This window comes from Oncorhynchus mykiss, chromosome 11, assembly GCF_013265735.2.
Source record: "Oncorhynchus mykiss isolate Arlee chromosome 11, USDA_OmykA_1.1, whole genome shotgun sequence".
NCBI classification, from domain to species: Eukaryota; Metazoa; Chordata; class Actinopteri; order Salmoniformes; family Salmonidae; genus Oncorhynchus; species Oncorhynchus mykiss.
In genome coordinates this window covers 5,324,225-5,345,009 of record NC_048575.1, presented here as the reverse complement: position 1 = coordinate 5,345,009, position 20,785 = coordinate 5,324,225, and the positions used below count along the sequence as shown (strand labels likewise).

General features: G+C 48.0%; 1 protein-coding gene across 2 annotated transcripts in view; it reads right to left on the bottom strand.

Moving 5' to 3' along the window:
- Nucleotides 1-20,785, bottom strand: part of LOC110536532 (nuclear receptor coactivator 2) — a 236,266-nt gene that overhangs the window by 84,437 nt on the left and 131,044 nt on the right. For both annotated transcript variants that reach the window (XM_036934699.1, XM_036934700.1), the window contains exons 5-9: nucleotides 14,993-15,170; nucleotides 8,508-8,696; nucleotides 6,968-7,069; nucleotides 4,615-4,755; nucleotides 4,127-4,274 (exon numbers count right to left, since the gene is read on the bottom strand). In XM_036934699.1, coding sequence (XP_036790594.1) covers nucleotides 4,127-4,274; nucleotides 4,615-4,755; nucleotides 6,968-7,069; nucleotides 8,508-8,696; nucleotides 14,993-15,170 — 758 coding nt within the window. The remainder of the gene's footprint in view (nucleotides 1-4,126; nucleotides 4,275-4,614; nucleotides 4,756-6,967; nucleotides 7,070-8,507; nucleotides 8,697-14,992; nucleotides 15,171-20,785) is intronic.

The following is a 20,785-nucleotide window of genomic DNA, read 5'->3' as shown; positions in this document are numbered from 1 at the left end:
GCAACATTCTCTCTACGCCTCCATGGAAAAATTAACAGAATGACATGAAAATGTGTTCTCTCTCTGCCATCAAGTTGGGGGACAGTCAAATGTTTTCCCCGCGAGACGGGGGGCCCCACCAACCAAATCTCACGTAGGGCCCAAAAACGTCTAGGGCCGGCCCAGACTAATGGTACAATGCATTTAGTGAAGTCATTTAAAGTAATTTAACTGCACAAAGTCATTTAAAGTAATTTAACTGCACAAAGTATTTTAAAGTAATTTAACTGCACAAAGTATTTTAAAGTAATTTAACTGCACAAAGTAATTTAACTGCACAAAGTAATTTAACTGCACAAAGTAATTTAACTGCACAAAGTATTTTAAAGTAATTTAACTGCACAAAGTATTTTAAAGTATTTTAACTGCACAAAGTAATTTAAAATAATTTAACTGCACAAAGTATTTTAAAGTAATTTAACTGCACAAAGTAATTTAAAGTAATTTAACTGCACAAAGTAATTTAACTGCACAAAGTAATTTAAAGTAATTTAACTGCACAAAGTATTTTAACTGCACAAAGTATTTTAAAGTAATTTAACTGCACAAAGTAATTTAACTGCACAAAGTAATTTAAAGTAATTTAACTGCACAAAGTATTTTAAAGTATGTTAACTGCACAAAGTATTTTAACTGCACAAAGTAGTTTAAAGTAATTTAACTGCACAAAGTATTTTAAAGTAATTTAACTGCACAAAGTATTTTAACTGCACAAAGTATTTTAAAGTATTTTAACTGCACAAAGTATTTTAAAGTAATTTAACTGCACAAAGTATTTTAACTGCACAAAGTATTTTAAAGTATTTTAACTGCACAAAGTATTTTAAAGTAATTTAACTGCACAAAGTAATTTAACTGCACAAAGTAATTTAACTGCACAAAGTATTTTAAAGTAATTTAACTGCACAAAGTATTTTAAAGTAATTTAACTGCACAAAGTATTTTAACTGCACAAAGTATTTTAACTGCACAAAGTATTTTAAAGTAATTTAACTGCACAAAGTATTTTAAAGTAATTTAACTGCACAAAGTATTTTAAAGTAATTTAACTGCACAAAGTAATTTAACTGCACAAAGTATTTTAAAGTATTTTAACTGCACAAAGTATTTTAAAGTAATTTAACTGCACAAGGTAATTTAACTGCACAAAGTAATTTAACTGCACAAAGTATTTTAAAGTAATTTAACTGCACAAAGTATTTTAACTGCACAAAGTATTTTGAAGTAATTTAACTGCACAAAGTATTTTAAAGTAATTTAACTGCACAAAGTATTTTAAAGTAATTTAACTGCACAAAGTATTTTAAAGTAATTTAACTGCACAAAGTATTTTAAAGTAATTTAACTGCACAAAGTATTTTAACTGCACAAAGTATTTTAAAGTATTTTAACTGCACAAAGTATTTTAAAGTAATTTAACTGCACAAAGTATTTTAACTGCGCAAAGTATTTTAAAGTATTTTAACTGCACAAAGTATTTTAAAGTAATTTAACTGCACAAAGTAATTTAACTGCACAAAGTATTTTAAAGTATTTTAACTGCACAAAGTATTTTAAAGTAATTTAACTGCACAAAGTAATTTAACTGCACAAAGTAATTTAACTGCACAAAGTATTTTAAAGTAATTTAACTGCACAAAGTAGTATTTTAAAGTAATTTAACTGCACAAAGTATTTTAACTGCACAAAGTATTTTAACTGCACAAAGTATTTTAAAGTAATTTAACTGCACAAAGTATTTTAAAGTAATTTAACTGCACAAAGTATTTTAAAGTAATTTAACTGCACAAAGTAATTTAACTGCACAAAGTATTTTAAAGTATTTTAACTGCACAAAGTATTTTAAAGTAATTTAACTGCACAAAGTAATTTAACTGCACAAAGTAATTTAACTGCACAAAGTATTTTAAAGTAATTTAACTACACAAAGTATTTTAACTGCACAAAGTATTTTAACTGCACAAAGTATTTTAAAGTAATTTAACTGCACAAAGTATTTTAAAGTAATTTAACTGCACAAAGTATTTTAAAGTAATTTAACTGCACAAAGTATTTTAAAGTAATTTAACTGCACAAAGTATTTTAAAGTAATTTAACTGCACAAAGTATTTTAACTGCACAAAGTATTTTAAAGTATTTTAACTGCACAAAGTATTTTAAAGTAATTTAACTGCACAAAGTATTTTAACTGCACAAAGTATTTTAAAGTATTTTAACTGCACAAAGTATTTTAAAGTAATTTAACTGCACAAAGTAATTTAACTGCACAAAGTATTTTAACGTTTTTTAACTGCACAAAGTATTTTAAAGTAATTTAACTGCACAAAGTAATTTAACTGCACAAAGTAATTTAACTGCACAAAGTAATTTAAAGTAATTTAACTGCACAAAGTATTTTAACTGCACAAAGTATTTTAAAGTAATTTAACTGCACAAAGTATTTTAAAGTAATTTAACTGCACAAAGTAATTTAAAGTAATTTAACTGCACAAAGTATTTTAAAGTAATTTAACTGCACAAAGTAATTTAAAGTATTTTAACTGCACAAACGGATTAATTGCACAAAGCAGTGGACTGTGGGTACGTAAACATACTGCTGCCCCTCCTGATGAGTTCAGATTTCCATGTGGCCCCCACCCCCGTCAAAGTCGCCATTTGGGACAAAGGAACATCCTCTATTCAGTGTGTAGTTCAGTCCCCGATTAATGCCCCCCCCACACCCCTTGAGACAGACAGGTCCCCACAGAGTGACAGACAGGTCCCCACAGAGTGACAGACAGGTCCCCACAGAGTGACAGACAGGTTAGTTAGACCCTGAAACCCTAATGTAAACCACTAGTTACACCCTGAAACCCTAATGTAAACCACTAGCTACACCCTGAAACCCTCATGTAAACCACTAGCTACACCCTGAAACCCTAATGTAAACCACTAGCTACACCCTGAAACCCTCATGTAAACCACTAGCTACACCCTGAAACCCTCATGTAAACCACTAGCTACACCCCGAAAACCTCATGTAAACCACTAGCTACACCCTGAAACCCTCATGTAAACCACTAGTTACACCCTGAAATCCTAATGTAAACCACTAGTTACACCCTGAAACCCTCATGTAAACCACTAGTTACACCCTGAAATCCTAATGTAAACCACTAGCTACACCCTGAAACCCTCATGTAAACCACTAGTTACACCCTGAAATCCTAATGTAAACCACTAGTTACACCCTGAAACCCTCATGTAAACCACTAGTTACACCCCGAAACCCTCATGTAAACCACGCTCTGGGTTAGGGATCAAGGGTCAGGGTTCGTACCTCTGTAGCAGGTGTAGAGACATGTAGAGCTGGGGTTAGGGGTCAGGGGTCAGGGTACGTACCTCTGTAGTAGGTGTAGAGACATGTAGAGCTGCGGTTCAGGGGTTAGGGGTCAGGGGTTAGGGAACGTACCTCTGTAACAGGTGTAGAGACATGTAGAGCTGGGGTTAGGGGTCAGGGGTTAGGGTTCGTACCTCTGTAACAGGTGTAGAGACATGTAGAGCTGGGGTTCAGGGGTTAGGGGTCAGGGGTTAGGGAACGTACCTCTGTAACAGGTGTAGAGACATGTAGAGCTGGGGTTAGGGGTCAGGGGTCAGGGTACATACCTCTGTAGCAGGTGTAGAGACATGTAGAGCTGGGGTTAGGGGTCAGGGGTCAGGGTACGTACCTCTGTAGTAGGTGTAGAGACATGTAGAGCTGGGGTTAGGGGTCAGGGGTCAGGGTACATACCTCTGTAGCAGGTGTAGAGACATGTAGAGCTGGGGTTAGGGGTCAGGGGTCAGGGTACGTACCTCTGTAGTAGGTGTAGAGACATGTAGAGCTGGGGTTCAGGGGTTAGGGGTCAGGGGTTAGGGAACGTACCTCTGTAACAGGTGTAGAGACATGTAGAGCTGGGGTTAGGGGTCAGGGGTCAGGGTACATACCTCTGTAACAGGTGTAGAGACATGTAGAGCTGGGGTTAGGGGTCAGGGTACGTACCTCTGTAGCAGGTGTAGAGACATGTAGAGCTGGGGTTAGGGGTCAGGGGTCAGGGGTTAGGGTTCGTACCTCTGTAGCAGGTGTAGAGACATGTAGAGCTGGGGTTCGTTGGTGGCAGGGGAGCGGACCAGCTTGCTCTTGGTGTGAGCCGACACGATGGTCCCGTCTGACAGAGAGAACCTGTAGATGGGGCTGAATGCCTGGCCGTGATGCAACACTGGAAAGAGACACACACGGGGAACGACCTACCGTGTTAAAAAAGAAATCTGGGATCGAAACGACAACAAAGCAGTCACCCCATCACATGTTTTGGTAAATAGCTGAGTGACGATATTGGAGAAATGTAACCACTCAAATTCATGGACGGAGCTTTGGATTCAAGGACTAACATGATGTGTTGTGATTGTCTAAGACGATATAGGCCTCGTCTGGTAGTCTAAGATGATATAGGCCTCGTCTGGTAGTCTAAGATGATATAGGCCTCGTCTGGTAGCCTAAGATGATATAGGCCTCGTCTGGTAGTCCAAGATGATATAGGCCTCGTCTGGTAGTCTCACCCTCTTGTTGGTGTCTCTTGGCGAAGGACATCTCTCCGTCGTTCTGTAGGTGAAACCTCTGGATACTTGTCCTCACCAGGTCTTCCCAGCCAGGCTTCATAGAGGCTCTCAGAAGACTGGTGTCTAGTGACGTGATCTTACCTAGGGACACAACGGAGATAGAGAGAGTCAGGCTACTGATCACAAATGCTCACACGCATGAGGTCAGGTTATTGAGCTTACATGCACACAAGCGCGCGCACACACACACACCCACACACACTATCTGTCCATCTGTTTTACACACTCATAGACCTCCTCCCTGTGTCGTTCACACACGCTGTTCTGTCATACTTCCAGCACAGCCAGAAGAGGACTGGCCACGCCTCATAGCCTGGTTCCTCTCTAGGTTTATAATCTCCACCCGGCACAGCCAGAAGAGGACTGGCCACCCCACATAGCCTGGTTCCTCTCTAGGTTTATAATCTCCACCCGCACAGCCAGAAGAGGACTGGCCACCCCTCATAGCCTGGTTCCTCTCTAGGTTTATAATCGCCACCCGGCACAGCCAGAAGAGGACTGGCCACCCCTCATAGCCTGGTTCCTCTCTGGGTTAATAATCTCCACCCTGCACAGCCAGAAGAGGACTGGCCACCCCTCATAGCCTGGTTCCTCTCTAGGTTTCTAATCTCCACCCAGCACAGCCAGAAGAGGACTGGCCACCCCTCATAGCCTGGTTCCTCTCTAGGTTTCTTCCAAGGTTTTGGCCTTTCTAGGGAGTTTTTCCTAGCCACCGTGCTTCTAAACCTGCATTGCTTGCTGTTTGGGGTTTTAGGCTTGGTTTCTGTACAGCACTTTGAGATATCAGCTGATGTACGAAGGGCTATATAAATACATTTGATTTGATACTCCCTGTCCAGTGTGCATGGAGGCTGAAACAGAGCGGTCAAGTAGACTGCAGGTAGACTACAGGTAGACTGCAGGTAGACTACAGGTAGACTGCAGGTAGACTGCAGGTAGACTACAGGTAGACTGCAGGTAGACTGCAGGTAGACTGCAGGTAGACTGCAGGTAGACTACAGGTAGACTGCAGGTAGACTGCAGGTAGACTACAGGTAGACTGCAGGTAGACTACAGGTAGACTGCAGGTAGACTGCAGGTAGACTGCAGGTAGACTGCAGGTAGACTACAGGTAGACTGCAGGTAGACTGCAGGTAGACTACAGGTAGACTGCAGGTAGACTGCAGGTAGACTGCAGGTAGACTGCAGGTAGACTACAGGTAGACTGCAGGTAGACTACAGGTAGACTACAGGTAGACTACAGGTAGACTACAGGTAGACTGCAGGTAGACTGCAGACAGACTGCAGGGTGAATGACAGACTAAAGACTCAGGTACAGTGCCAGAACAGCAGTACACCAGGGTCACGTGTTGGGTACTGACCAGGCTTTGGGACAGCAGTACACCAGGGTCACGTGTTGGGTACTGACCAGGCTTTGGGACAGCAATACACCAGGGTCACGTGTTGGGTACTGACCAGGCTTTGGGACAGCAGTACACCAGGGTCACGGGTTGGGTACTGACCAGGCTTTGGGACAGCAGTACACCAGGGTCACGTGTTGGGTACTGACCAGGCTTTGGGACAGCAGTACACCAGGGTCACGGGTTGGGTACTGACCAGGCTTTGGGACAGCAGTACACCAGGGTCACGTGTTGGGTACTGACCAGGCTTTGGGACAGCAGTACACCAGGGTCACGTGTTGGGTACTGACCAGGCTTTGGGACAGCAGTACACCAGGGTCACGTGTTGGGTACTGACCAGGCTTTGGGACAGCAGTACACCAGGGTCACGGGTTGGGTACTGACCAGGCTTTGGGACAGCAGTACACCAGGGTCACGGGTTGGGTACTGACCAGGCTTTGGGCTGGCACTCAGACAACACTCTCTCTCTACCATATCTCTTCACAGTGACACCTTGAGAAAAGTTACTTTGTCACTGGAAACCTCATTTAAAGACTAATGTGATTGGTTATAATCTGTCTGGTCGTACCAGTCTGGCTGTGTGATTGGTTAGGGTATTGCTGGTTATTTATAGATTGTTTTCCGATTGGTTAAGATCCGCCTGGTGGACAGCATTGGTCATTTTTCAGGCCGTGTGATTGGTTATTGGCAGCCTGGTGGTATGATTCAGTGGATGTGATTGGTTAATGTCTGGTCTGGTGGTATGATTCAGTGGATGTGATTGGTTAATGTCTGGTCTGGTGGTATGATTCAGTGGATGTAATTGGTTAATGTCTGGTCTGGTGGTATGATCCTCGCCGTGTGATTGTTTATGCCAGGTCAGGTGGTAGGATTTCAGTGCTGTGATTGGTTACCTTGAAGGTCCTGGCGGGTGGTGAAGCTCTCGTGTGCGGGAAGAATTGGCCCCGCCTTCATGGGCATCCTGCGAGCCACACAAATCAGACATGACTGGAAGTCTAGAAGGAGAGGGAGAGAGAGAGAGGTGGGAGGGAGCAAGAGAGAGAGGGGAGGGAGGGAGTGGGAGAAAGAGGGAGAGAGAGGTGGGAGGGATAGAGAAAGGGGGGAGGGGAAGCGAGAGAGGGAGAGAGAGGGGGAGAGGAGAAGAGAGGAGAGAAGGGAGAGAGGGAGAGAGAGAAATTGAAACACGGTTTATTTCCAGTATGTGTTGTTATTTATCTAGTAGTTTTTAATGATTGTGGGGCGCAGGGCTGTGCTCCTTCACTACAGAGGGAACAGGGTGACATGATGACAGTATAACACGATGTAACAGGGGACATGATGACAGTATAACAGGATGTAACAGGAGACAGTCACCATCCTGTCCCCCTCCTACTCCCCCAGTCACCTTCCTGTCCCCCTCCTACTCCCCCAGTCACCTTCCTGTCCCCCTCCTCCTCCCCCAGTCACCTTCCTGTGTTCCTCCTAATCCCCCAGTCACCTTCCTGTCCCCCAATCACCTTCCTGTCCCCCACCTCCTCCCCCAGTCACCTTCCTGTGTTCCTCCTACTCCCCCAGTCACCTTCCTGTCCCCCTCATACTCCCCCAGTCACCTTCCTGTCCCCCTCCTCCTCCCCCAGTCACCTTCCTGTCCCCCTCCTCCTCCCCCAGTCACCTTCCTGTCCCCCTCCTCCTCCCCCAGTCACCTTCCTGTCCCCCTCCTCCTCCCCCAGTCACCTTCCTGTCCCCCTCCTACTCCCCCAGTCACCTTCCTGTACCCCTCCTACTCCCCCAGTCACCTTCCTGTCCCCCTCCTCCTCCCCCAGTCACCTTCCTGTGTTCCTCCTACTCCCCCAGTCACCTTCCTGTCCCCCAGTCACCTTCCTGTGTTCCTCCTAATCCCCCAGTCACCTTCCTGTCCCCCAGTCACCTTCCTGTCCCCCTCCTCCTCCCCCAGTCACCTTCCTGTGTTCCTCCTACTCCCCCAGTCACCTTCCTGTCCCCCAGTCACCTTCCTGTGTTCCTCCTCCTTCCCCAGTCACCTTCCTGTCCCCTCCCCCCTCTCTCCATACCTTCTGACTCCTCCTTGATGCTCTTGGGTTTACAGTGAATCCCTCTCCCTCCCCCCTCTCTCCCTCCCCCCTCTCTCCATACCTTCTACCTCCTCCTTGATGCTCTTGGGTTTACAGTGAATCCCTCCCCCTCTCTCCATACCTTCGGCCTCCTCCTTGATGCTCTTGGGTTTACAGTGAATCCCTCCCCCCTCTCTCCATACCTTCTGTCTCCTCCTTGATGCTCTTGGGTTTACAGTGAATCCCTCCCCCTCTCTCCATACCTTCGGCCTCCTCCTTGATGCTCTTGGGTTTACAGTGAATCCCTCCCCCCTCTCTCCATACCTTCGGCCTCCTCCTTGATGCTCTTGGGTTTACAGTGAATCCCTCCCCCCTCTCTCCATACCTTCTGCCTCCTCCTTGATGCTCTTGGGTTCGGAGACAGCGAAACACTGCATGGCTTCGTATTTCTGTTGCTGTCTCTCATGGTCGTTGGTCTCGTCCCTGTTGTCACTGTGAGGGTTGACCAGCATACGACAGTTAAACGTGTGACTGTTCCTCCTGGGACCTTCACTGGACCACGGCACACCGTTCACTACAGAGGGAGGGAGGGAGGGAGGGAGGGGAAGGGAGATGGAGGGAGGAGAAGGGAGATGGAGGGAGGAGAAGGGGGAGGGAGATGGGGGGAGGGGAAGGGAGATGGAGGGAAAGGTAGATGGGGAGGAGAAGGGAGATGGGGGGAGGGGGAGGGAGGGGAAGGGAGGAGAAGGGAGATGGGGGAGGGGAAGGGAGATGGGGGGAGGGGAAGGGAGATGGAGGGAGGGGAAGGGAGAAATTAGTCATATTTAACCAATATTAGCCTATATGTGCTTTTGGGTCATTCAAATGAAGATGAACAAGACAGAGAGAGAGAGAGAGAGAGAGAGAGAGAGAGAGAGAGACAGAGACAGAGACAGAGACAGAGAGAGAGAGAGAGAGAGAGAGAGAGAGAGAGAGAGAGAGAGGTGAAGGCGGAGAGAGAGAGAGAGAGAGAGAGAGAGAGAGAGGGGAGGGCAGCGAGAGAGAGAGGGGAAGTGGAGAGAGAGAGGGGAAGGCAGAGAGAGAGAGAGAGAGAGAGAGACAGAGAGAGAGAGAGGGGAAGAGAGAGAGAGAGAGAGAGAGAGGGGAAGGCAGAGAGAGAGGGGGGGAAGGTGGAGAGAGAGAGAGAGAGAGAGAGAGAGAGAGAGAGGGGAAGGCAGAGAGAGAGAGAGGGGAAGTGGAGAGAGAGAGGGGTGAAGGTGGAGAGAGAGAGAGAGAGAGAGGGGAAGGCAGAGAGAGAGAGGGGTGAAGGTGGAGAGAGAGAGAGAGAGAGAGGGGAGGGCAGCGAGAGAGAGAGGGGAAGTGGAGAGAGAGAGAGAGAGGAAGGCAGAGAGAGAGAGAGAGGGGAAGTGGAGCGAGAGAGAGGGGAAGGCAGAGAGAGAGAGAGGGGAAGTGGAGAGAGAGAGAGGGGAAGGCAGAGAGAGAGAGAGAGAGAGAGAGAGAGAGAGAGGGGGGAAGGCAGAGAGAGAGAGGGGAAGGCGGAGAGAGAGAGGGGAAGGCGGAGAGAGAGAGAGGGGAAGACAGGGACAGAGAGAGAGGGGGAAGACAGAGAGAGAGGGGAAGGCAGAGAGAGAGAGGGGAAGGTGGAGAGAGAGAGAGAGAGAGAGGGGAAGGTAGAGAGAGAGAGAGAGGGGGGAAGGCGGAGAGAGAGAGAGAGAGGGGAAGACAGGGACAGAGGGGGGATGACATAGAGAGAGAGAGAGAGAGAGAGACTGTGGGGGGGAGACAGAGAGAGAGAGAGAGAGAGAGAGAGAGAGAGAGAGAGAGAGACTGAGGGTGGACGACAGAGAGAGAGAGACTGAGGGGAGAAGACAGAGAGCGAGAGAGGGGAAGACAGGCAGAGAGAGGCACTATATGGGTCACTGTGTATTATAACCAGACTCTGTATTGAGGACCACTCCTCTGTCCTCATACAGTACAGCCTCCTAGACACAAACTCAATCTGGTTCATGATCTCATTCAGCAGTGTGTGTGTGTGTGTGTGTGTGTGTGTGTGTGTGTGTGTGTGTGTGTGTGGACATTGATAAGCTGTGTATCTGGGCCACAGCACAGTCCTTATCATGATCATTTCCACTTTCCAGGGTTCTGTGCTCTGTTCTGCCCCGATGGCTTAGAGAGTACAGGGAGACTAGTGACCTCAATCTGATACACAATATGAGTTTGCCGTGCCAAATGAAACCCTATTCCCTAGATAGTGCACTATTTTTGACCAGGGCTCTATGGGGTAGTGCACTATCTAGGGAATAGAGTTCCCTTAAGAACACATTAAGAGACTAAAGAGTATAACTCTGATATGAGGGACTACAGAGGGCTACTGACAGGGGCTTGACATGGGAGGAGAGAGAGAGAGAGGAGAGAGAGAGAGAGAACAAGAGAGAGAGAGGGGGAGGAGAGAGAGAGGAGAGAGAGGGGGAAGAGAGAGAGAGAGAGGAGAGAGAGGGGGTGAGAAAGAGAGAGAGAGAGAGAGAGAGAGAGGAAAGAGAGAGGGAGGGGGGAGAGAGAGGGGGAGGAGAGAGAGAGAACAAGAGAGAGAGAGGGGAGGAGGGAGAGAGAACAAGAGAGAGAGAGGGGGAGGAGAGAGAGAGAGAGAGAGAGAGGGAGGAGAGAGGGGGAGGAGAGAGAGGGAGGAGAGAGGGAGGAGGGAGAGGGAGGAGAGAGAGGGAGGAGAGAAAGGGAGGAGAAAGAGGGAGATAGAGCCCAGAGAGCAAGCTGAGTGCAGAGCATGATCCATCATACTGAGACTGACAGGCTTATCCACTACCTTCCTGCCTCTCTGGGGGATGAGAGGTGGAGAGAGGAGAGGAGAGACCATAAATTAGACTGCAGCCAACCACAGCGCACAGAAATAACACCGGTACGGCGAGGCGGGACACACAGCAGACTGACCCACCAGCACTGTCCCTGTCATCGCTCACTTTGTGATTGGCAGGTGCCTGTCCTATCAAAAGATCACTAGAAGACACATGTGGTTGATTCTAGCAGGAGAAGAAAGAGAAAGGACTTGTCTGACTACAGAAGTGAACATTTAAAATGAAAATAAGTCAATCTTTAATTAAAAGAAGCCGACTTAATACATTAAGTTGAATAAGTAGGGAAGACTGTTCTGGACAGCAGTGATGGAGTAATGGGTATACTAGGTATACTGTACAGTAGACTGACCCAGCCATAGGTATACTGTACTGTAGACTGACCCAGCCCTAGGTATACTGTACTGTAGACTGACCCAGCCCTAGGTATACTGTACAGTTGACTGACCCAGTCCTAGGTATACTGTACAGTAGACTGACCCAGTCCTAGGTATACTGTACAGTAGACTGACCCAGCCCTAGGTATACTGTACTGTAGACTGACCCAGCCCTAGGTATACTGTACTGTAGACTGACCCAGCCCTAGGTATACTGTATTGTAGACTGACCCAGCCCTAGGTATACTGTATTGTAGACTGACCCAGCCATAGGTATACTGTACAGTAGGCTGACCCAGCCCTAGTTATACTGTACAGTAGGCTGACCCAGCCCTAGGTATACTGTACAGTAGACTGACCCAGCCCTAGGTATACTGTACAGTAGGCTGACCCAGCCATAGGTATACTGTACAGTAGGCTGACCCAGCCCTAGGTATACTGTATTGTAGACTGACCCAGCCCTAGGTATACTGTACAGTAGGCTGACCCAGCCATAGGTATACTGTACAGTAGGCTGACCCAGCCCTAGTTATACTGTACAGTAGGCTGACCCAGCCCTAGGTATACTGTACTGTAGACTGACCCAGCCCTAGGTATACTGTACTGTAGACTGACCCAGCCCTAGGTATACTGTACAGTAGACTGACCCCGCCCTAGGTATACTGTACAGTAGACTGACCCAGTCCTAGGTATACTGTACAGTAGACTGACCCAGCCCTAGGTATACTGTACTGTAGACTGACCCAGCCCTAGGTATACTGTACTGTAGACTGACCCAGCCCTAGGTATACTGTATTGTAGACTGACCCAGCCCTAGGTATACTGTATTGTAGACTGACCCAGCCATAGGTATACTGTACAGTAGGCTGACCCAGCCCTAGTTATACTGTACAGTAGGCTGACCCAGCCCTAGGTATACTGTACAGTAGACTGACCCAGCCCTAGGTATACTGTACTGTAGACTGACCCAGCCCTAGGTATACTGTACAGTAGACTGACCCAACCCTAGGTATACTGTACTGTAGACTGACCCAGCCCTAGGTATACTGTACAGTAGACTGACCCAGCCCTAGGTATACTGTACTGTAGACTGACCCAGCCCTAGGTATACTGTACTGTAGACTGACCCAGCCCTAGGTATACTGTACAGTAGGCTGACCCAGCCCTAGGTATACTGTACTGTAGACTGACCCAGCCCTAGGTATACTGTACTGTAGACTGACCCAGCCCTAGGTATACTGTACTGTAGACTGACCCAGCCCTAGGTATACTGTACAGTAGGCTGACCCAGCCCTAGGTATACTGTACTGTAGACTGACCCAGCCCTAGGTATACTGTACATCATAGCACAGAGACGGCACTTGTGAAGGTGGTAATTTACATTATAATGGCATCGGACCGAGGCTCTGCATCGGTCTTCGTGCTCCTAGACCTTAGTGGTGCTTTTGATTCCGTCGATCACCACATTCTTTTGGAGAGATTGGAAACCCAAATTGGTCTACACGGACAAGTTCTGGCCTGGTTTAGATCTTATCTGTCGGAAAGATATCAGTTTGTCTCTGTGAATGGTTTGTCCTCTGACAAATCAACTGTTCATTTTGGTGTTCCTCAAGGTTCCGTTTTGGGACCACTATTGTTTTCACTATATATTTTACTTCTTGGGGATGTTATTCGAAAAAACATAATGTTAACTTTCACTGCTATGCGGATGACACACAGCTGTACATTTCAATGAAACATGGTGAAGCCACAAAATTGCCCTCGCTGGAAGCCTGTGTTTCATACATAAGGAAGTGGATGGCTGCAAACTTTCTACTTTTAAACTCGGACAAAACAGAGATGCTTGTTCTAGGTCCCAAGAAACAAAGAGATCTTCTGTTGAATCTGACAATTAATCTTAATGGTTGTACAGTCGTCTCGAATAAAACTGTGAAGGACCTCGGCGTTACTCTGGACCCTGATCTCTCTTTTGAAGAACATATCAAGACCATTTCAAGGACAGCTTTTTTCCATCTACGTAACATTGCAAAAATCAGAAACTTTCTGTCCAAAAATGATGCAGAAAAATGAATCCATGCTTTTGTCACTTCTAGGTTAGACTACTGCAATGCTCTACTTTCCGGCTACCCGGGTAAAGCACTAAATAAACTTCAGTTAGTGCTAAATACGGCTGCTAGAATCCTGACTAGAACCAAAAAAAATTATCATATTACTCCAGTGCTAGCCTCCCTACACTGGCTTCCTGTCAAAGCAAGGGCTGATTTCAAGGTTTTACTGCTAACCTACAAAGCATTACATGGGCTTGCTCCTACCTATCTCTCTGATTTGGTCTTGCCGTACATACCTACACGTACGCTACGGTCACAAGACGCAGGCCTCCTAATTGTCCCTAGAATTTCTAAGCAAACAGCTGGAGGCAGGGCTTTCTCCTATAGAGCACAATTTTTATGGAACGGTCTGCCTACCCATGTCAGAGACGCAAACTCGGTCTCAACCTTTAAGTCTTTACTGAAGACTCATCTCTTCAGTGATGAGTGTAGTCTGGCCCAGAGTGGGAAGGTGAACGGAAAGGCTCTGGAGCAACGAACCGCCCTTGCTGTCTCTGCCTGGCCGGTTCCCCTCTTTCCACTGGGATTCTCTGCCTCTAACCCTATTATAGGGGCTGAGTCACTGGCTTACTAGGGCTCTCTCATGCCGTCCCTGGAAGGGGTGCGTCACCTGAGTGGGTTGATTCACTGATGTGGTCATCTTGTCTGGGTTGGCGCCCCCCCTTGGGTTGTGACATGGCAGAGATCTTTGTGGGCTATACTCAGCCTTGTCTCAGGATGGTAAGTTGGTGGTTGAAGATATCCCTCTAGTGGTGTGGGGGCTGTGCTTTGGCAAAGTGGGTGGGGTTATATCCTTCCTGTTTGGCCCTGTCCGGGGGTGTCCTTGGATGGGGCCACAGTGTCTCCTGACCCCTCCAGTCTCAGCCTCTAGTATTTATGCTGCAGTAGTTTATGTGTCGGGGGGCTAGGGTCAGTTTGTTATATCTGGAGTACTTCTCCTGTCCTATTCGGTGTCCTGTGTGAATCTAAGTGTGCGTTCTCTAATTCTCTCCTTCTCTCTTTCTTTCTCTCTCTCGGAGGACCTGAGCCCTAGGACCATGCCTCAGGACTACCTGACATGATGACTCCTTGCTGTCCCCAGTCCACCTGACCATGCTGCTGCTCCAGTTTCAACTGTTCTGCCTTAGGTATACTGTACAGTAGACTGACCCAGCCCTAGGTATACTGTACAGTAGACTGACCCCGCCCTAGGTATACTGTACTGTAGACTGACCCAGCCATAGGTATAATGTACAGTAGACCGATCCAGCCCTAGGTATACTGTACAGTAGGCTGACCCAGCCCTAGTTATACTGTACAGTAGGCTGACCCAGCCCTAGGTATACTGTACTGTAGACTGACCCAGCCCTAGGTATACTGTACAGTAGACTGACCCAGCCCTAGGTATACTGTACTGTAGACTGACCCAGCCCTAGGTATACTGTACAGTAGACTGACCCAGCCCTAGGTATACTGTACAGTAGACTGACCCAGCCCTAGGTATACTGTACAGTAGACTGACCCAGCCATAGGTATACTCACCCAGGCTCTTGGGAAGCAGGTTCTTGATGAACTCAGCGTGGTCTCCTACGTGCAGGACGCTGTAGATGCTGGTGTTCATCAGCTCCTCCTGGTTATACAGCAGGTACTGGGTCACGTTCTCAGACACAAACACAATGTTACCCTCCATATTCACCACGAAGAAGAACCCGTCCAGGGCCTGGAGGGGGAAGAAAAATAATATACGTATATTTAAATGTTGACATTGTTTTCTTCAACTTTCTAGCTTTTCAAAATATCTACAAGAGACCAAAGGAGAGGGAGAGGTTTGAGTAGAGACCAAGGGAGACAAAGAGGTTTGATTAGAGACCAAAGGAGACAAAGAGGTTTGAGTAGAGACCAAGGGAGACAAAGAGGTTTGAGTAGAGACCCAAGGGAGACAAAGAGGTTTGAGTAGAGACCAATGGAGACAAAGAGGTTTAAGTAGAGACCAATGGAGACAAAGAGGTTTGAGTAGAGACCAAGGAAGAGGAAGAGGTTTGAGTAGAGACCAAGGGAGGGAAAGAGGTTTGAGTAGAGACCAAGGGAGACAAAGAGGTTTGAGTAGAGACCAAGGGAGAGGAAGAGGTTTGAGTAGAGACCAAAGGAGAGGGAGAGGTTTGAGTAGAGACCAAGGGAGACAAAGAGGTTTGAGTAGAGACCAAAGGAGAGGGAGAGGTTTGAGTAGAGACCAATGGAGACAAAGAGGTTTGAGTAGAGACCAAGGAAGAGGGAGAGGTTTGAGTAGAGACCAAGGGAGAGGAAGAGGTTTGAGTAGAGACCAAGGGAGGGGGAGAGGTTTGAGTAGAGACCAAGGGAGAGGGAGAGGTTTGAGTAGAGACCAAGGGAGAGGGAGAGGTTTGAGTAGAGACCAAGGGAGAGATTGAGTAGAGACCAAGGGAGAGGGAGAGGATTTGAGTAGAGACCAAGGGAGGGGGAGAGGTTTGAGTAGAGACCAAGGAAGGGGGAGAGGTTTGAGTAGAGACCAAGGAAGATGGAGAGGTTTGAGTAGAGACCAAGGAAGGGGGAGAGGTTTGAGTAGAGACCCAAGGGAGACAAAGAGGTTTGAGTAGAGACCAATGGAGACAAAGAGGTTTAAGTAGAGACCAATGGAGACAAAGAGGTTTGAGTAGAGACCAAGGAAGAGGAAGATGTTTGAGTAGAGACCAAGGGAGGGAAAGAGGTTTGAGTAGAGACCAAGGGAGACAAATAGGTTTGAGTAGAGACCAAGGGAGAGGAAGAGGTTTGAGTAGAGACCAAAGGAGAGGGAGAGGTTTGAGTAGAGACCAAGGGAGAAAAAGAGGTTTGAGTAGAGACCAAAGGAGAGGGAGAGGTTTGAGTAGAGACCAATGGAGACAAAGAGGTTTGAGTATAGACCAAGGAAGAGGGAGAGGTTTGAGTAGAGACCAAGGGAGAGGAAGAGGTTTGAGTAGAGACCAAGGGAGGGGGAGAGGTTTGAGTAGAGACCAAGGGAGAGGGAGAGGTTTGAGTAGAGACCAAGGGAGAGGGAGAGGTTTGAGTAGAGACCAAGGGAGAGATTGAGTAGAGACCAAGGGCGAGGGAGAGGATTTGAGTAGAGACCAAGGGAGGGGGAGAGGTTTGAGTAGAGACCAAGGAAGGGGGAGAGGTTTGAGTAGGTTTGAGAAGAGACCAAGGGAGGGGGAGAGGTTTGAGTAGAGAACAAGGAAGGGGGAGAGGTTTGAGTAGAAACCAAGGGAGAGGGAGAGGTTTAAGTAGAGACGAAGGAAGAGGTTTGAGTAGAGACCAAGGGAGAGGGAGAGGTTTGAGTAGAGACCAAGGGAGGGGGAGAGGTTTGAGTAGAGACCAAGGAAGGGGGAGAGGTTTGAGTAGAGACCAAGGAGGGGGAGAGGTTTGAGTAGAGACCAAGGAAGGGGGAGAGGTTTGAGTAGAGACCAAGGAAGATGGAGAGGTTTGAGTAGAGACCAAGGAAGGGGGAGAGGTTTGAGTAGAGACCAAGGGAGAGGGAGAGGTTTGAGTAGAGACCAAGGAAGAGGTTTGAGTAGAGAGCAAGGGAGAGGGAGAGGTTTGAGTAGAGACCAAGGGAGGGGGAGAGGTTTGAGTAGAGACCAAGGGAGAGGGAGTGGTTTGAGTAGAGACCAAGGAAGAGGGAGAGGTTTGAGTAGAGACCAAGGGAGATAATTGAGTAGAGACCAAGGAAGAGGGAAAGGTTTGAGTAGCAACCAAGGAAGAGGGAGAGGTTTGAGTAGAGATCAAGGCAGAGGGAGAGGTTTGAGTAGCGACCAAGGGAGAGGGAGAGGTTTGAGTAGCAACCAAGGGAGAGGGAGAGGTTTGCGTAGAGACCAAGGGAGAGGTTTGAGTAGAGACCAAGGAAGAGGGAGAGGTTTGAGTAGAGACCAAGGGAGAGGTTTGAGTAGACACCAAGGAAGAGGAGGATTGAGTAGAGACCCAAGGGAGGGAAAGAGGTTTGAGTAGAGACGAAGGAAGAGGGAGATGTTTGAGTAGAGACCAAGGAAGAGGGAGAGGTTTGAGTAGAGACCAAGGGAGAGGTTTGAGTAGAGACCCAAGGAAGAGGGAGAGGTTTGAGTAGAGACCAAGGGAGAGGTTTGCGTAGAGACCAAGGGAGAGGGAGGGGTTTGAGTAGAGACCAAGGGAGAGGGAGAGGTTTGCGTAGAGACCAAGGAAGAGGGAGAGGTTTGAGTAGAGACCAAGAGAGAGAATTGAGTAGAGACCAAGGGAGAGGGAGAGGTTTGAGTAGAGACCAAGGGAGGGGGAGAGGTTTGAGTAGAGACCAAGGAAGGGGGAGAGGTTTGAGTAGAGACCAAGGGAGAGGGAGAGGTTTGAGTAGAGACGAAGGAAGAGGTTTGAGTAGAGACCAAGGGAGAGGGAGAGGTTTGAGTAGAGACCAAGGGAGGGGGAGAGGTTTGAGTAGAGACCAAGGGAGGGGGAGAGGTTTGAGTAGAGACCAAGGGAGGGGAAGAGGTTTGAGTAGAGACCAAGGAAGGGGGAGAGGTTTGAGTAGAGACCAAGGAGGATGGAGAGGTTTGAGTAGAGACCAAGGAAGGGGGAGAGGTTTGAGTAGAGACCAAGGGAGCGGGAGAGGTTTGAGTAGAGACCAAGGAAGAGGTTTGAGTAGAGAGCAAGGGAGAGGGAGAGGTTTGAGTAGAGACGAAGGAAGAGGGAGATGTTTGAGTAGAGACCAAGGAAGAGGGAGAGGTTTGAGTAGAGACCAAGGGAGAGGTTTGCGTAGAGACCAAGGGAGAGGGAGAGGTTTGAGTAGAGACCAAGGGAGAGGGAGAGGTTTGAGTAGAGACCAAGGGATAGGTTTGCGTAGAGACCAAGGGAGAGGGAGAGGTTTGAGTAGAGACCAAGGGAGAGGGAGAGGTTTGAGTAGAGACCAAGGGAGATGGAGAGGTTTGAGTAGAGAACAAGGGAGAGGGAGAGGTTTGAGTAGAGACCAAGGAAGATGGAGAGGTTTGAGTAGAGACCAAGGAAGAGGGAGAGGTTTGAGTAGAGACCAAGGAAGAGGGAGAGGTTTGAGTAGAGACCAAGGGAGAGGGAGAGGTTTGAGTAGAGACCAAGGAAGAGGGAGAGGTTTGAGTAGAGACCAAGGGAGAGATTGAGTAGAGACCAAGGGAGAGGGAGAGGTTTGAGTAGAGACCAAGGGAGGGGGAGAGGTTTGAGTAGAGACCAAGGGAGGGGGAGAGGTTTGAGTAGAGACCAAGGGAGGGGAAGAGGTTTGAGTAGAGACCAAGGAAGGGGGAGAGGTTTGAGTAGAGACCAAGGAGGATGGAGAGGTTTGAGTAGAGACCAAGGAAGGGGGAGAGGTTTGAGTAGAGACCAAGGGAGCGGGAGAGGTTTGAGTAGAGACCAAGGAAGAGGTTTGAGTAGAGAGCAAGGGAGAGGGAGAGGTTTGAGTAGAGACGAAGGAAGAGGGAGATGTTTGAGTAGAGACCAAGGAAGAGGGAGAGGTTTGAGTAGAGACCAAGGGAGAGGTTTGCGTAGAGACCAAGGGAGAGGGAGAGGTTTGAGTAGAGACCAAGGGAGAGGGAGAGGTTTGAGTAGCGCCCAAGGGATAGGTTTGCGTAGAGACCAAGGGAGAGGGAGAGGTTTGAGTAGAGACCAAGGGAGAGGGAGAGGTTTGAGTAGAGACCAAGGGAGATGGAGAGGTTTGAGTAGAGAACAAGGGAGAGGGAGAGGTTTGAGTAGAGACCAAGGAAGATGGAGAGGTTTGAGTAGAGACCAAGGAAGAGGGAGAGGTTTGAGTAGAGACCAAGGAAGAGGGAGAGGTTTGAGTAGAGACCAAGGGAGAGGGAGAGGTTTGAGTAGAGACCAAGGAAGAGGGAGAGGTTTGAGTAGAGACCAAGGGAGAGATTGAGTAGAGACCAAGGGAGAGGGAGAGGTTTGAGTAGAGACCAAGGGAGGGGGAGAGGTTTGAGTAGAGACCAAGGGAGGGGAAGAGGTTTGAGTAGAGACCAAGGAAGGGGGAGAGGTTTGAGTAGAGACCAAGGAAGATGGAGAGGTTTGAGTAGAGACCAAGGAAGGGGGAGAGGTTTGAGTAGAGACCAAGGGAGAGGGAGAGGTTTGAGTAGAGACCAAGGAAGAGGTTTGAGTAGAGAGCAAGGGAGAGGGAGAGGTTTGAGTAGAGACCAAGGGAGGGGGAGAGGTTTGAGTAGAGACCAAGGGAGAGGGAGAGGTTTGAGTAGAGACCAAGGAAGAGGGAGAGGTTTGAGTAGAGACCAAGGGAGATAATTGAGTAGAGACCAAGGAAGAGGGAAAGGTTTGAGTAGCGACCAAGGAAGAGGGAGAGGTTTGAGTAGAGATCAAGGCAGAGGGAGAGGTTTGAGTAGCGACCAAGGGAGAGGGAGAGGTTTGAGTAGCAACCAAGGGAGAGGGAGAGGTTTGAGTAGAGACCAAGGGAGAGGTTTGAGTAGAGACCCAAGGAAGAGGGAGAGGTTTGAGTAGAGACCAAGGGAGAGGTTTGCGTAGAGACCAAGGGAGAGGGAGAGGTTTGAGTAGAGATCAAGGCAGAGGGAGAGGTTTGAGTAGCGACCAAGGGAGAGGGAGAGGTTTGAGTAGCAACCAAGGGAGAGGGAGAGGTTTGAGTAGAGACCAAGGGAGAGGTTTGAGTAGAGACCCAAGGAAGAGGGAGAGGTTTGAGTAGAGACCAAGGGAGAGGTTTGCGTAGAGACCAAGGGAGAGGGAGAGGTTTGAGTAGAGACCAAGGGAGAGGGAGAGGTTTGCGTAGAGACCAAGGAAGAGGGAGAGGTTTGAGTAGAGACCAAGAGAGAGAATTGAGTAGAGAGCAAGGGAGAGGGAGAGGTTTGAGTAGAGACGAAGGAAGAGGGAGATGTTTGAGTAGAGACCAAGGAAGAGGGAGAGGTTTGAGTAGAGACCAAGGGAGAGGTTTGCGTAGAGACCAAGGGAGAGGGAGAGGTTTGAGTAGAGACCAAGGGAGAGGGAGAGGTTTGAGTAGAGACCAAGGGATAGGTTTGCGTAGAGACCAAGGGAGAGGGAGAGGTTTGAGTAGAGACCAAGGGAGAGGGAGAGGTTTGAGTAGAGACCAAGGGAGATGGAGAGGTTTGAGTAGAGAACAAGGGAGAGGGAGAGGTTTGAGTAGAGACCAAGGAAGATGGAGAGGTTTGAGTAGAGACCAAGGAAGAGGGAGAGGTTTGAGTAGAGACCAAGGAAGAGGGAGAGGTTTGAGTAGAGACCAAGGGAGAGGGAGAGGTTTGAGTAGAGACCAAGGAAGAGGGAGAGGTTTGAGTAGAGACCAAGGGAGAGATTGAGTAGAGACCAAGGGAGAGGGAGAGGTTT